The 17,401-nt window shown below is 28.6% G+C and overlaps 1 protein-coding gene across 1 annotated transcript in view; it reads left to right on the top strand.

Moving 5' to 3' along the window:
* Alg9 (alpha-1,2-mannosyltransferase Alg9) overlaps positions 1 to 17,034 on the top strand; it is a 64,035-nt gene extending 47,001 nt beyond the window's left edge. The window contains exons 11-16 of the mRNA XM_035358759.2: positions 4,737 to 4,808; positions 4,922 to 5,051; positions 11,509 to 11,656; positions 11,811 to 11,940; positions 12,590 to 12,717; positions 12,803 to 17,034. Of these exons, the coding sequence (XP_035214650.2) occupies positions 4,737 to 4,808; positions 4,922 to 5,051; positions 11,509 to 11,656; positions 11,811 to 11,940; positions 12,590 to 12,717; positions 12,803 to 12,941 (747 nt within the window). The 3' untranslated portion in view covers positions 12,942 to 17,034. The remainder of the gene's footprint in view (positions 1 to 4,736; positions 4,809 to 4,921; positions 5,052 to 11,508; positions 11,657 to 11,810; positions 11,941 to 12,589; positions 12,718 to 12,802) is intronic.
* Positions 17,035 to 17,401: the final 367 nt, after the last annotated feature.

The following is a 17,401-nucleotide window of genomic DNA, read 5'->3' as shown; positions in this document are numbered from 1 at the left end:
ATGAATTAGTTATTTTGAGGGGGGGGGAACTACAAAAATCCGTTTTTAAAATTATTGCGAAAAATCTAAGAAATTTTCTTTGATAAAATGTTTCTTGGTACTATTCGGTTTTGAGGGCTGTAAAAAATCGCCAAACTATTGTTGATGCCAATGCTGCCAAAAATAATTGTGGCAAGAAAGGAAATATAATAAATAGTAAATAACTATTTAAGATTGATGTTTTAAATTAGATGAAAGGTTAATTTCATATAATACTTTTTTATTATTATAATTTATATGAAAAAGGCTAAACATGACTGAATGGAAGGATAAGAGTTAATAACTATTTCAGATCATTATTATAATTTATATAAAAATTGCTAAACATAACTGAATGGATGCCTTCATCGCTATTTCGCTACCGACTTATCGCTAAAGCATAATTTCATCTCATTGGTTGTTCAAACGTAATTTTCTATAATGAAGGATGCCTTTTCTTTGAAAATATTCTCGGTAATTGCAGAATCGCACACTTATTTGTTTGCCGCTTTTTACAGGGTAAAAACAATTGGATTTTTGTCAATTTTCTTTTACTTTTTAATGGAAAATAGGTCGATGTGTACATAGATAAAGTCAAGGGTGTGCGCAGTGCCATTTTTGTGCAATTCTAGGATTTTTTTTTAAGTTAAAATAGGTTGATGGGCACATGGATACCGAGTATGTGCAATTCTTAAAAACGCGTCAAGCATTGGGGGATTTTGCACTTTACCCAAAATTCTATTGCCGAGCTTTCGTCATGGGCAATTCCCAAATTGTTAAATCCATAAGATATCAAAAAAGAATTTAAAATCAAAAAACAATTTAAAAATTAAACTAGTATTTCAATGCCGTCTTAAGAAATACAGAACTATATAAACTTACACAATCTGAAATCAGCACGTACACTAGATTTGGCATGCTGTTAAATGGGTGCATTTGTTAGATTTGGTGCTTTTGCACATGCATTTTTGCTGCAATTTTTTTCGGCCTTCGAAACGAATAGTACCCGTTTCTTCTTGGATTTTTTGCAATAATTTAAAAAGGGATTTTTGTAGTTTTCTTTTTGTCAAAGAACGTTTCTTCTTAACATGTGTTTCTCAATTTCCTGTACACATCGCGGAGAGGGGAATTCTGGCCACCAGGTTCCGTCGCCAAATTCCTCGTCAAATTTTCTCACCGCTTTCTAGCGCCGTAAGATCGTTACGTGTATGGAACCTTTTCTTCATTACATAGACGTTCTTTGGTTAGAATAATCTCCATGTATGGTACAACAGGATTTGGCGACATGATGATGAGCAGTAAACGGCCATTTTGGTCTTGGCGACAATTTTCAAAATCGTGCCAAGGCCTTGCCGTATATAAAATCTTTTTAAACCTTTTTTTTTCTTTCTTTTTAATAAATACCTTGCCATTTTGTAGTAAAATAAAAAATTGTGATCAGTTATCTAGGCTAACCATGTAATATAACTATATTTGCTAAAATATCGCTGATTATTCTAATTCAATTTTTAAGTAATTTTCTTTATTTTTATGTTATTTGTATCATTTCTTCTTCCCTCTAAATTTATTTATTATTAGTAAATAATATTTCCAAATTTCAGGAAATTTTCTCTCGCATAATCTTGAAATTAATTCTAGCAATATGATGACATACCATCACGAAATTTGATGCATATATTTTTTTCTTATGTATGCTGCGAAATAAATATAAAATACCTCAATTTATTAAAAAAATATCATTAAATAGATTTTTTTTTCTTTCATTTAGCTGCAGAATGTCTGCAAAAAAAGCCTTATTTTATTCCAGATTGAGCAGATTCTAATTTCAATCTTCAGTGGAGAAAACAACTCCTATTATAATTATATTTGTGTTTTCAAGTGTTAAGGTGCGTTTTAAAAAGACACCTCAAACAAATTAAATTTACCTAAAATCTAACCTAACTATTTAGCATTGCGTTGTGATTTATAAGGACCGGATTAGCCTCGTGTTGAACTGGTGATGATCATAAGTAATAATTAAATAAAACATACACTTGTTATCCAATGTATATATCTTAAATTTTATTAAGTTTCTTAAGTGGAAAAGTAAACACAATTATCAAAGTATACCGAGAATAATTAAGAGTAAATGTCCTGGGATTAATTGAATAATTAAGTGAATTTGCTACACAATACAAGTAATACCATAATTAATTTACCTCTTAGCACAGCCAACGTATTACATTACGTGGATAGACCGGAATTTTCTTGAAACACAACTGGAAAACCTGGAAAAGTCAGAGAATTTCATTTTCTTGTTTGAGTGGCAACCCTGGAATGAGCACTTCAAATCTGGGGATATGAAAATCATCTGAAGATGTTGATGATGGGGGAAATGATTTATACTTCTGTAAGATTTCACTATTTTGGAATTGCTGGTTAGAATTAAGGTGGAATTTACCAAAGCAATTTTTTTCTTCACAAGTGTACTTAAAGCTTTTGCCACATGGCAGTCATATTTCTGACTGTGAGACTATTTGTGTAAATATATGTCTGGACGTTGGTATAAGCAATAACAGCAGAACGCTAGCATTATATTATAATATTTCTATAACATATTTTTAAGATATATAAAATTTACCATTTTTAACAAGTTATTAAAATTTTTTAAAAAAATTAACTATATCTTAAAGTCTGCAAATTTTTGAATTTTTATAGTATTTGTTATTTGAATGCAAAAGAATGAGATTTGTGAAATATAATTACTGGTATAGAGAAAATTAAAAGCTTAAGGAGAAAAATGTTTTAGTTTGAAAATAAGAATGTTAAATAAAGCCATGAAAGGAAAAATTTTGTGGAGTTTGTTTGGTGTGAATTATTGTGTCAGACTGAATCATTCTAAAGTAGTCATAAGCAGTTTTATAAATTACTAATTCAAATAGTTGGTTATAGCCAAAACATCGTGGAGAAAACAAAGCAAGGTGAAAATGTCATGGTACGAAAACATCGTGGAAGAAAAGAAAGCAAAGAGAAAACGTCACAGTTCTAAAACATCATGGTAAAAAATAAAGTACCTACAAATCATCGCCTGACTATAATTTCACATACGTGCATTTTTCAGGTTTTAAAAGTTGTAATTACATTTTTGCATAATGATTTGAGAGCGCAAGAAGGAAAGATGGTGAAAATGTTAACAACGCTTCAAGAATAAAAGGAATCAAAACAAGATATAATTTTCACTAAAACAATAACAGATTGATGAACGTGACGGAAAATTATTAATAATTAACTAAGCAATTTGTATAGAGGTAACCTCATGCATAAACATTTTTAGACTGTATTTTTCATGAAAAATTATCAATAAATCTTTATAAAAAAGATTAATTTATTAATAACCTTTATTAATTAAGTAGGTAAATTTAAAAGTTCTATTAAGTGCTATATGTTGCATTAATTTTCTACTCATTTTCAGTTTTTAAACGCTTAAGTTTCCTTCTTACATTTTCAGCAAAAATTTATTAGTTCACTCAAAAATATGAAATATAGAAATAAAAATATCCCTCTTCCCTTCTTGCACTCCCAAGTCATAATGCAAAAATGCACTTATGACTTTTAAAACCTGAAAAACGCATATGTGCTATGTTATCTTCATGCGAAGATTTGTAGGTACTTTATTTTTTACCATGATATTTTCGAAGACTATGTTTTTAAACTGAGATTTGAACCGCTTTATTTTCGTTGATGATATTTTGTACCACGATGTTTTAGAACTGGGATGCTTTCTTTTTACTTTCTTTTCTCCCACGGCATTTTTGCCTTGCATTGTTTTCTCCACGATGTTTTTGGCAGACACCAAATAGTTACGACTCCAAGACTTTTGTTTTATAATGTCAAAATTATTTGCTATTCCTTTTAGTTTCTGTTCCAGCTTATGAAATATACTCTGACTTAAGGAAGAAATATTTTAGAAATGGTACTTAAATTTGTGTAATAAATTTTAAAGTGTTGATAGTTAGTTTTTATCAATCTTGAAGTATTTTAAATATTTTATTTAAACAAAGGATGTCACTTTTTATTTATAATTTCAATGAACCTTTAATAATTAAAGGATATCACGTTTTTTGTAATTTTAGTAAATTTGTAACTGAAACATATATTAAGTGCTATAATATGAAAAAGCTTATATATATATATATAATTTTTTTTTCATTGTGAAAAGACTTAAATGAGAAAATGTATAATTTATATAGATAATTGAAGGATAACTACATTTTCCTTTCATAATTGGGAATCTTAAATTTAGAAAAAGTTCATAAAGTTAAAAGAAGAGTATGGTGGTTTACTACTCTTTTTCCCCCCTAAATAAATAAATAAAAAAATTGAATCGTGATTTAGGGAAGTACTGAATAGTGATTAATTTTAGTGTAATATCGTAGTTAATGAAATAAGTATGGTTTATTCTAAAAATATTTCCTGATTATATAGGAATTGTTAGTTTGAATTTATTACTTGGGTTTGGTATCTTCAGTAGAACAAAATTATTTTATGTATTTATTCTAGGGCCATTGCTAGTGTATATTGTTTTCATGTGATTTTGATGATTCTGTGATGACAATATTTTATTTTGATATACTTGATTATTTTGTGCATTATCATTATAATTATTTTTTGGGGATGGTTTCTTTTTCTTATTTAAACATTCTGATATTTCAGAAATCTTGGTGATGATTTTCTTGTAGGAGGAAAGATTCCTGTTTCCCATATATCCCTTGATTTGCTTTGCCGGAGCTTTTGCTGTTGACTGTTTACAGGTAGGGATCTGTTTAATATACTTGAATTTTATACAAAATTATTTTAATGGAAATTACATATAAACAATAGAAATCCTTATGATGTGAAATTTAAATTTATGTTATTTTGGTAGAAAATATATCATCAGTTGTTTCACAAGAAAATTATTGCCAACTATTTGGAGTTCACTAGCTGGATTTCCATAGCCTTTTGTGCCATTTATTGTTTACTTTCTTTATCTCGTACTGTGGTTGTTTATAAAGGTAGGTGAAAAATCTTTTGTTAAATATTTATTATGCAATTGTATGCATATTTTAAATTTTATTTATTAAAAACATGACAATATTTTGTAAAATATGTTTAATGATTATGTGAAATTAAAGTTAATTGTTTTTAAGTTCAGTAAAACTGCTGGTACTTTTCAATTGAAACCATATCAAATGTCTTTGGTACTGTAAAAGTATATTTTGACTTATTTCCTTTCCACTGGCTTTGGCTGAATACTAGATAAAATAGAACAGTCAGGAATAGCAACAAGAAACATTTTCTAATTGCGTGACAAAATCCTTCAGAAACTTTGTGTGAGGTAAGAACATGACCTGTGGTATTTTTACTTCCTTGTATGAAGTAAAAAGGAAGTATTGTAATTGCAAAAAGTTTCAGCCAGCATATTTCAACGAAAATATTTATTTTGACCGCTATCTAATGCAATTTAACGATGTTTTTGCGTGATATCTGTACATAAGGACAGAATAAAAGCCTCGTTTCCTCCAAAAAAATTATAAAACTGCTTTAAAATTAGTTCTGAAGAGAATTTTTCGTGGCGTCTGTACGAACGTATGTACGTACGTATCTCGCATAACTCAAAAACGAGTAGCCTCAGAACGTTGAAATTTTGTATATAGGACAGATATAACATGTAGATGTGCACCTCGTATTTTGGTTGCAATCGGCCGCACCAAACGTATGTAAATACTATATTTATATATATATCCACTGTGTTACTCGGCACAGTGATCTCAGTTTCTTTACTCTTAGACGTTTGTAAATTGTACATTTTTTGCTTTAACCTTCTAACTGTCATGCCCGAGATTATCTCGGGCACAGCACTGGTGTTCGAAAATGTCACGCCCGAGTATTTCTCGGGGTAATTTTTTTTTTGAGTGCATCATATTGTCATACCCGAATATATATCGGGAGATGTTTATTTTGGCTACATTTGGTTTTTCCATTAAAAAAATTTGACAATTTGTGTACCCAAATCATCAAAATAACTTGACAGTTAAAGGGTTAAAAATGATTGAATTATGTTGTTCTTATCTTCCGGTTAAGGTTTTTATGTCTTTTGTAATTATGGAAGCAATATTTGTACAATTATCAACAATTTAAAAGTTGTTTAAGTGCGGTTAAGTTTTAAATAACATGGCGGACATATTTGTTTACATTTAAAACAGCAGAATTGTAGATTTGTTGCCAATCTAGAGAGACTAAGCTTTGCAACAACAAAAATAATGCCTTCTTTTATTATTGCGAATAAAATCATGCTTAATCCTTTCTGGAATTTTTTCGAGGAAATAAGTGCTTAAGATTTACTTCGTAATTTTTAATACAGATATTTTGAGTTTTTATGTATTTTTGCCTTGTCGCGAAGTGAGAACTGAATTAATTGAATGAGAAATACTGAATCGTCTGTGAAAAACTGTTTCTTTACTGTTTTGTTTGCTTAATTTCTTTCATACATCGTTCTAGTTTTATTATAGTATTTTAATAGAACATGTGGCAACGATAAGATAATTCTTCAAATGATATAAAGTTTGTGCATTCAGAGTGTCGTTATAGTAAACAAATATAGTGAATTTTAGAGTGCATTTATTCTATTGTGGTTTATGCGCTGTCGGTAAAGTAGATTTAATTCAATCCAATGAATTTAAATGAAATTCAAGAAAAAAATGCATATAATTTAATATTCCGTACAAGGAAGTCATGTGGTGTACACATCAGATTTTTTTCTTTTTGTGAGTAAGTTTTCATTAATTTTTGCAGTTTTGTGAGACATTTAACACCATAAGTAAATGTACATATTAATTTATGGCAGTAATAAATGGAATGTGTAGTCCAACAACCAAATTTGTGTTTACATACCTTTTTCTTCCTGGTGTGAAGAAAGGTTGCCTAATCACTTTGGCTTCAAGTCATATTTTAATTTCATGAAGTGGTTATTTAAACACAAACATTTTTTCTAAATGAAGACTCATATTTTTTTTATTTATTATTATTTTTTAAGAGACTAAAGCTTTTAAAAGCTGTTTAAGTGCGGTTAAGTTCAGTTTTTTCAACTTATGGCAAAACAAAAGTCTTCCTACCCATTGCAGGGAAAAAAATAATAGAGGAAAATTATGATTGCATGAGCAAGGATTATAAAGCTGTTTATTGCAAAGCTGTTTATTGCTAAATCAAACTCGCATCACACAACTGTGATTTATGTTTTATGAATATTGTATGTATAAACATGTGAAAGATTTGATAAATGATTTTTTTTTAGAAATAATCTTGCCTAATAAATGAAGATATTTCTTTTTTGTTATAATTTAACATATTAAAAATAATGTACTAAAATTCCACACTCTGGGTAAAAATATGAGATATGCATTATTATAATGCAAAATTCTTGTTTTATGAAATAAAATTTTTAACCTATCAAGTCAAAAAATTCATTTTTTGTAGTATAAATTTCTATTATTAATAGTATATTGAATATATCTTAATCCTCTTTTATTAAATATTTATCTATTTGCCAAATTTCAGCAGTGGCCAAGCAGTAAAGTCGTTGAACACTTATATCGGTCCGAGGTTCGAATTCTGCAAACTGGCTGGCTGCATGGGCATTTTCATGATTTTCACCCCATGTGTAACTTGTATATGAGCCAGTTACTCTTAGAAAGTCCTCCACAAAGGCATCCTTCCCCATAACTCTCGAGGCTTTGCCGTAATCATATAAGCCAAACCAAACTAATAAATAATTGCCATGGAAATTTTCACAGCGGTCATCAAAAAGTAATCATTATTTCTTTATTTTTAAGGACCTAATTAAGTAATGGTCTTGAGATCATAGATAGCCATATTGTTTAATGCTACCAATGTGTAGCAATTTCCGGCATTTTATTTAACCTCTTTAATATTAGTGCAGAAAGAGCAGAGATTCAGAGATAAAAGTTTGATATATACTATTAAAACAAAACATGGGGGTGATGTCTACATCTGAATTATAATTTTGTTTCATTCCTTTATCGTTAGACAAAAGCATTTATGGAATGTAAGTAACTAAACTGTTGGTATTTGTAAATAATGATGAATCTACTGCATTGGAGCCGCTGTTGATGAATTAATTCTTTCCTAGACCACAGATGATTGCTTATTTAAACTTTACAACAATACTTTGCACAAGATCATGACCCAAAACTGATGAAAATCCATAAATCTCTGTATATAAAGAAGAAAGTCTGTGTGTTTGGTTCGCTAATAACTCGGTCACTATTATAGCTATTGTCACCAAATTTTCTACAATTCTTTTCTGGGTCCTGGAAGAGGTCAATGTCCACTTTAAGGGGGAAAATAAATAAATAAATAAAATAAATAAATAAAATCAGAGAAAACACTTAAACCATTAATTTTCACCCTCATTTTTCTGAGTGACAACAGTGCAGATATCAGGAACAACATCACAGCCATATCAGCAGCAATGGTTACCTGCCATTGTTGCTGACATAATGAGAGAGTATTAGTTTATTTTTCCATTAAAATTTTTATGTGGGTTCCACATAGCTCAAAATAATTCATTTTGCTCAAAATGGTGATGTATTTGTTTTTATTTTTGCTGATGGTCCATATGTCATATGGGTATACATACCATATGATTATATGATTATGTAGTCAATTGTGGTACATGTATTGAATATTACTTTATAATTTTTTATGCATTACAAGGATGCATCATATTCCTTATGACATGTAATATGCTATTATATGAAGTTTCAAGTGATGTCATGAATAAAATAATACATTACTCTCAATCTAACTTAACTGGCATTGGGTACTTCTGCTAGCATAAATATAAAAAAGATAAGCACAATATTAAACAGATAAAATAAATGAAAACTTAATTTAATTTTACTGTACTTGTGCCAAGGAGAGCGTGCAATGAAGATGGAATAAGTGTGATGAGAAAGATGTTATTGTTTGGATATGAAATTTTCTTTCATAAAAACATCATAAACTTTCATTTTATCCCAGATTACATAAATTTTGTAAATCAGGGAGCAAAGATATTTTTCTGAAGGGAGGGTCATCATCTGTTGAAGACATCTCGTCCACACAGTACCCTTTTGTTGCTGCTTCTGAATTTATTCAAATTCTTTCTTGTTAAGCTAATTTTTATGGTACTCTTATTACTTCTCTACATCTTCACCGAAGCTGTAGCTATGGTATCCTGTGTCCAGGGACAGCTGAAGATCTCCTCCTTCGTCATGCTTTTCAAGAATAGCAAATATTTCATTCTAAAATTTTGTAACATCAGTTTGGCACCCCTTGGATGTTGCGGTCGGAGACAGATTTCCTCTCTTGCTCCCCCCAGGTATGCCACTAGTTTTCACTGTTAACATTGCCCATGATTTTATTTAGAAACACAATATCATACATAACAAAGAAGGATTTAAGTTTCAAAGTGGTCATAGTTAGTATCTGCTAACCCAATCTGGTTTAAATTTCTTATAGGCCAGTTATAATCCTGTAAGTCACTTGCTGTCATGCTTTATTAATGAGAGTTAAACAATTGAAAATATTAAAAGAATTTTCCAGAAAGTCCTAAGGGTTAAATATATGATATAGGTAGCCTCAAAATATTTTAGAAAGTTATATATTGCTGACTTGAGTCTTCATAACTTGAGATGCCATTTGTCATCTGATGCAGTTTTGGTTTATTTTAATTTATTCAGGAACTGAATTGTTTGTGAAGTGAGGAGTTTATGATCTGAGGTTCCACTAGGTGATTTTAAGTTATTTGATATAAAACTTAACAATATGTATGACCAATATCTATCTTTTTCTGAGTATCATTAAAATTATGGAAGGATTTATGACATAATGAAAGAGGATTTTAATTTTTCCTTCTTTTGAGACAATATTATTTCAGTTATGTTTTCCTGGAATGTAATATAAAGACTGTTCCTCGTGCCAGTCTTCCTCAGAATGAATAGATTATTTCTATAAAACTAATATCAGTCTAAGATTGAATTTGTTTAGTTTTAAAATAAAAATAATGGCAAAGAGTGTTAAAATGAAATGAGGTATTATTGCTTAAGAATGTTTGTATAACCCATTGGATGTATTTCTCTACTGAGGTATTATTCCTACTGATCATATAATTGAGGATTTTAGGGGGGGGGCAGGGGATATATTTTTGCTTTATTTTTTGTTCAAAGATGTGCAGTAGCACTTCAGTTGGCTTATCTGTGTAATAGTTAATTGCATTTTTAAGGTTTCTTTTCATCATAAAAGAATATATATCCCAATCCAAAGAGAGAGAGAGAGTACTCAGAATTCAGATTTCTTTGAAATTTTTAGTAGTTTGAATTAATGATTTCCCACATTTGCCTTCTGGAATAGTATGGCAGTCAACAGAGGCAGACTGCTAATTTTAAACTAAGAAAGTGGGTTTGATTGATGGAATATCAATTGTCCCTGCACTGCATCCTAGATATTGCTTTCAGTGATGAGATAGTTAAATAACTGACCATTTCAATCACAATTCTTGATTAATGCAGAACTTTCAAGTGTCTGGCCATTGAGGAGATGTTTGGATTATTGGGATATATATTTACGTAATATTGCATGGCCCAGACAGGGAAGTGGCTAGTGACTCAGTGTAGTAACAAAGGGCTTGGTTTTGAATCCCAGAGAAAGCATGGATATAATTTGTATGTCCCTTCGTAGGAGACAAAGGTGGCCCACCTGTTTGGTGCCTCCATAATAAAGAGACCACAGCTTCTGGCCTTAGTAGAGGCCAATGCCTATAAATGGTTAGAGGGGGGGGATTTAATTTTGCATCCTGTTTAAGATATTAAAGTTTTTAATAGTACTGTGTTATTGCTTTTGTACTGTGTTATTTTATCATTTTACGTACCTTATTTTACCGACTGTTGAACTCTGTGATAGCATTAATAGGTTTTTGGTGTTTAACTCTAAAAAAAGGGGAGGGGAGATTTGTATGAGCCTTCGTAAATTGAAATGAAGAGCTATGACCATGATTGTAAAGTAATGGTATGAAAAATATGCCAGGAAAGATATCTAAATAGTAGAGATTTTGGTCATAATTTTTTTTTTTTTTTTTTTTTTTTTTTTACATGTACATTTTTTCTCCATAGAAAGTTTTTTTCCCTCCTTTTCCCTCTCCTGAATTTCTTCAAATATGCTTTCGTAGAAAGAATAAGAAAAATTGTCTACCCTATGATGCATTCCATTTATTTATTGGACAAAACCACATGTGTATTGTCATTTCTTAATAAAACAAGTGAATAGTAAATTAGTAAAGACAGACTGGCATATTGAAAGCATTACAGTCAAGTTATCTTTGAAGAAATTAAGATTTTTATCATGCTGTTGTTTATATATATATATATCTATAAATTCTGGACTTTAAATGGTATTAACAATGTATCTTATCAGGCTACCGTGCACCAATTGAAACATTCATGGAACTGAGTAGGCTATCACTTGATGAAACTTTGCATCCACTTCCTCCAGAATATCCAGTAAATGTATGCATAGGGAAAGAATGGTATAGATTTCCATCAAGTTTTTTCTTACCTGAAAAGTAAGAAAATTATTATTTTTTTTTGAAAAAAAAATGAGTTATATGTTTACATAAGATTAAATGGAACTTTGTTTATACTTACATAAGAGACTAATTTTTTGTAAACTAAAATGTGTTTCATTGTATAAATAAAAATTCCAACACATACTTTTAGGTGGAACTTGAAATTTTTACAATCAGAATTCAAAGGCCAGCTACCTAAACCATTTTCTGATTTACCAAATGCAACTAAGATCATACCTTTAGATATGAATGACCAAAATCTGGAAGAGCATTCAAGATATGTAAGATTACTTAGTATTTCTTCTAATTTAATTTTTGGTGCCTATAATCTAAAGCATGCTATTGATAAAGCTTTAAACAAAGATAATACTTTTAGATAATTATTATTTGTAATTTTATAGAATAAAGGCTGTAGTTTTCTTGGTTAATTTGTGATATCTCTTGACAAATTAGTTTATTAATGTTTTATTGTATAATTATGTGCATAATGATGAGGTCATTTGTCTGTATTGGATTCACAAATAGCTAATCTGCAAGAAAAAGGGACTACTTTCACACAAAAGTAGACCTTTTTTGTTATCAACAGATTGTTCTACTATTTGTTCATACTTTCTTTCACCCTTTCTAAATTGATAATTTAAATCATTTCATATATATTAACATAAATTTCAGTTAATTTTTTAAGTAATCAAGAAAACTGTTAAATCATGAGAAAATGAATTACAAGTAATTCATGACAAATTTAAAATTAATGAAATCATTTAATAGTACAAAAAAGTATTAAGCATAATTTTATGTATGGATAGTGTTATTTTCCCCCTTCCAGATATAAGTTTTATATGCTTTTTCATAATTCAGTTTAACATAAAAATTATTATATAGGTGGCAAACTTATTTTTATTTTGCTAATAACACAATATGCTCTTTTAGGTTGACATCAGGTTATGTGATTATATAGTTGATTCTGATTACCCAAATCATTCTTCTTTGGAACCAAGATACTCTAAAGACAGGAACTGGAACATTACTTCTTCCATACCTTTTCTTGATTCTCAGAGGTTATTTCTGATTGTATATTTTCCTGTAATTTATTAACTGTAAAAAAATAAGTAATTGCTTTATCTTTTTTTTTCCTTTTTTTAGGTCACACAGACTTTTGAGATCATTTTACGTACCTTATTTTACTGACTATTATTGTGAATACGTAGCCTACAATTTATTACAAAAAGTTTCCATAAAAGATCGACTTCTTCGAAAAAAGAGAAGAGCTATGCCAAGGTGAAGAAAGAAATAATGCAACATTAAGACTGGCTCTTATATGATTGGCTGTTATATTTGAAAAACTGTTGTAATAATTTCTGTTTTCTTTTAAATATTCATTATGGATGCTTGAAAAGCTGACTTTCTTTAAATCTTTTCATGGTGTTTGAAAGTAATCTTATGATACTGTTCCCTTTTCATTATAATTTTACAATTTTGTTATTTAAAAGTGTATATTTTGCCTTATAATTAGAAAATCTTCCATATTTCCTAATGACTTTAATTATCATGTTTTAATTTTAAATTATATATTTTTTTTAATTTAAGGATTTTAACTTTATTACAAGTCACATTTTTAGACTTTTCATTTGAATTGTGTGTTAAGTAAATATTAAATATTGCTTATTCATTCTGAAAATTATAATTAGAAATATATAAAAAATTCTCTTCGAATTTAAGAAGAGCCCTGTTTTTAGGACTTCTGTTTTTGCTACATTGTAGTTAAATGCAAATCAATGATTGGTTGCGATTAATTTTTTTAAAATAATGATATCTTTTGTGTTCGAAATTTGAAATAAAATAAATATCTCATATTAAGATTTTTAAATTAAGTTTTGGAAGATGTAAACCTAAGAGCAAAGAGATTAACCCTTTTTGATCAGAAATACATTGGGGTCTTTTGGTATAAATATAATACATGTTTTTGTATACATTTTTTAATATTATAATAGTAATACATCATCTAAAATAAAAAGTATGCAAATTATTTATGAACATTCTGATTAGTAAAACTTTTTTTTTTTACATTTCATACATTCAATGGGCTTATCTGTAGATGTTTTTGTTTGGAGTATATAAGGTTTCTTTCAGTTGGAATTGTATCACTAGAGCAATTTTATAGTTTGAGTATAAATATATAAGTGACAAATATTTGCAAAATAGTTTTGCCTTTCATAACACAAATTTAAGTACAAATTAAAAAATACTGAATTAAAACCGTTTCCCATTCCCCCCTTTTTTTAATCTTTGATTGTGTTAGCATTGACATTTCTGCATTATTATTTTCCTTTTTCCTCCTTAGTTTTAAAAAATTAAATGATGTATTAATTTTGAAATGTTAGTTGTTGATTGATTAGTTAGCTGTCCTTTTCTTTCTTAGTTGATTGATTGTCTGATATTTTTCTTTCTCTGAGCTCTGTGTATGAACAATAATAAGCAAGTTTTATATGGTTCTTCATTGAATACTTATATTTTAATGCAATCACTTTAATAGAAATTTCCAAATTTTCAGAATATGATAAACTCTGGCAACTGTTAGGCTTACCATATTTTTTTTTTTTTTTTTTTTTTTTTTTTTTTTTTTTTTTTTGTCTAACACAGGACATAGTTTTGAAATAACTTAAAAGTCTTAAACGTTTACTGTAACATTAAACTTTATTCAGTTGTATTTTTCTGAATTCTTATCTTTCTATATTATTCTGAATTAATTTTAACATTTAGCAGATGTTTAACAATAAATATTTAAAGTCTGCCTTTTTCTGCAAGCCAAATGTTCCCCAAAGTGGCAAAATTTATCTCAACTGAAACAGATTTACCATGCAAAGACACCACAAACTTAACCATTTTAGAAATATTATAACATATGAAACATCAGTCTTTTAAAATACCTTAAAAATTGCTTTTCACTTCTCTTCAATAGTATCTGGTACTTTATCAAAACTGGTTCTCCACAAGTCTTAAGTATTGGATACTAGAATTATAAAAATTGCCTACATTTGAGAAGAATTTTTGTTCATGTAATATTATTGTTTTCTTTTAGAGTGCTAGCAATACTTTGACAGAAAATGGTATAAATGTGTGGGTTTTCTTACTGAACTTGACAAATTAATTCAGAATGTGTCTGAAATGCCTCTGTTGTGATAGAATTAGCTTCCAATTCCAGAACTGCATTGTGAAACAAATGTAGAGTACCATATGAAAATTTCAAAAACAGTTCACTTTCTAGATTTAAAATAAATAAATAAATAAATAATAGTTTTGGGTATATGTCAAAATGTAAGAAGTATGATTTTAGGCCATCAAAAAATGGAAAGGATTCTTTCTATTGCAAATAACAAACTAAGGTACCTTGTGCTTCTTAGGAGATAGTATTTTTTTTTTTTTTTTTAATCTTAAAGTTTCAATGCTCATGCTATATGTATGTGAAAATATTTATAATTTTTTATAACAGTAACTTCTGTGTACAGGGGTAGAGAATCGCATGCTGTTTGTACTGAATTAAGTGCAATCAAGCTAAGCAACCAGTTCCTAAATTAGTCTATCAAAATCACTTTGAACTTTTCTTGAATACTTTTCATTCCTCTTTCTCTTCACACCACCAAAATTACTCTTAATGTTTTCAGCAGTATAACAAACGAATGTTTCTTCAAGTTTGTATTTTTTCATACTGTGCAAAAGATACCGAGTCCAAATTTGAGCAGTTTCTCCTGACACTTCATAAAATTTAAAAGTTTAACATGAATTTCCTTCTTCAGATTGAAATATCTTACAACAGTTGGAACAAATTTTACTTCACTTCTCTTTGAGCTATCCATTGCTACTGTTACATATTAATGTTTTTTTTTTTCTAAAGAACACAACACATTATCAAATATAAATGGTGTAATAAAGTTAACAATAATTGCCCCGATTTTGGTTCTAGCAAATGAAAATTTTGGGTCATATAACTTTTTAACCAGTTTAGGCATGCAGTTTGGTGTTTTCAAACTGAGTTCATGTCTAGCAGTATGATACAAAAATGTAGCTTCTTTAGCAGCATGCACCAGACCACTGTTATTTTTCCCATCTTTGGTGTATGTTTGTTCAAGCAATAGCATTAATAGCAATTCTATGTTTAGCTGTTTTCATGTGGTCTTCAGTGTCACCCTTTCTTTTATGTGAACAGAAAATTCTGCAGTACAAAATGTGCAATAAACACATTCATTATTATTGTCAATATAGAATTCTAAAAATTTGTAGTCTCGTTATAGGTTACCATTAAACACACATTTTCGTTTGCCTGCTGCTAAATGACGAGACAAAAAATGAATAGAGATAAAAGGATCAAAACCATGTAGATAAGTTTAAAATGCAGGATCATAGGAGTGTTTCATCTATTTTACATGAATTATGTTTCCAAACTGTTAAATTGTGAATTTTCTTGTAGTAAGTAGATTCTCATGATTTTACGTCAGATTTTATTTATTAGAATTATTTTTTTTTTTTGTTTAGTTTTAAAATTTCAAAAGCAGGCTTTATTTATTTATATCATGGTGAACCTTAATATTGCTTTCGTAGATGACAGTTTATTAAAAGCACATTAAAAGGACCATTTACTAATGAAAAATGTATTTAGTATTCATTATATGCTATTTTAGTGTCATATAAATAATTGTGGCGTATTGTGGAAAGGCCTGTTTATTGTCAATGCTGATGCTTTTGTTTGTTGTCTAGCATATTAAGCTCAGTGTGATGTTATTGGTGTTTTTTGGAAGTAGAATTCATTGTTTCAAAAGAAATTTGTCTGTTGAAGAAATCTGCTGTGGCATATTGAGAAAAATTTTCATTTGAATAATTTTCTAATAATAGTGAATTTATTAAATTTAAATAAATAAAATCTTTTATGACGGAATTTCTTAGAAATGTTTTTCAAAAATGTAGTTTTGAGTATTAAACACAGCAACAAATTTTTTATATCTGTTAAACAACAAATTTAAATAATAAATAATTAATAGCTGTGCAATTCTGAAATTAAAAGTGATGAATTAATTGTAGAGTATTGCAGAAACGTACTATAAAGGATGTAAGCAATCTAGTCAAAACATTTACAGTATTAAAACCAAAAGACATAGTTACAGTATATCAGAAAATGGTTATTTTTTATATAAGTATTAAAGTTTTAAATAGGAAGAATTAGTAATACTGTTTTTTATTCTGATCTAGCTTATAGTGCTTTCCAAATTTTGTAACACACATATTGATCCTTTTCTCTTATTATTTGTAGCCTGCATGTACAGATGTGTAAGTTTTTTTTTAATAGATTGTAATCATTTATGTAATAAAAATTTCAAGAATCATTTACAGATTTGAAAGGTTCATTCATTTTTAATAATCTTATATTTAATTATTGAATTAATATCAGTTTACTCTTAAAAATGTTCCCTAGTATTCCTTGTTCGCAGATTTAAAGTGCATAATGTATTTGAAATATTGCTTTTGGTTATTTTGTGTGTTTATTGTTTAAATTTATTTGCTTAAAACATTTAACGATTTATGACACTTTGGATCTGAAAAATCGTTTCATCTTTTGTAAAAGACATCTTAATATTGCGTGTACACATTTTTTGTAAATTTAAATTAGAAAAAATTTTTAAGTGTAGAAAGTATAAAATTTATTATTTTATTTTTATTTATTTATTTTTTATATTGTATTGCCACTTGTGC

This window comes from Stegodyphus dumicola, chromosome 10, assembly GCF_044657685.1.
Source record: "Stegodyphus dumicola isolate Sdum_Otavi_A_Nest chromosome 10, ASM4465768v1".
Lineage (NCBI taxonomy): Eukaryota > Metazoa > Arthropoda > Arachnida > Araneae > Eresidae > Stegodyphus > Stegodyphus dumicola.
Note: the sequence above shows the minus strand (reverse complement) of the source record. Positions and strands in the feature narration are given on the sequence as shown.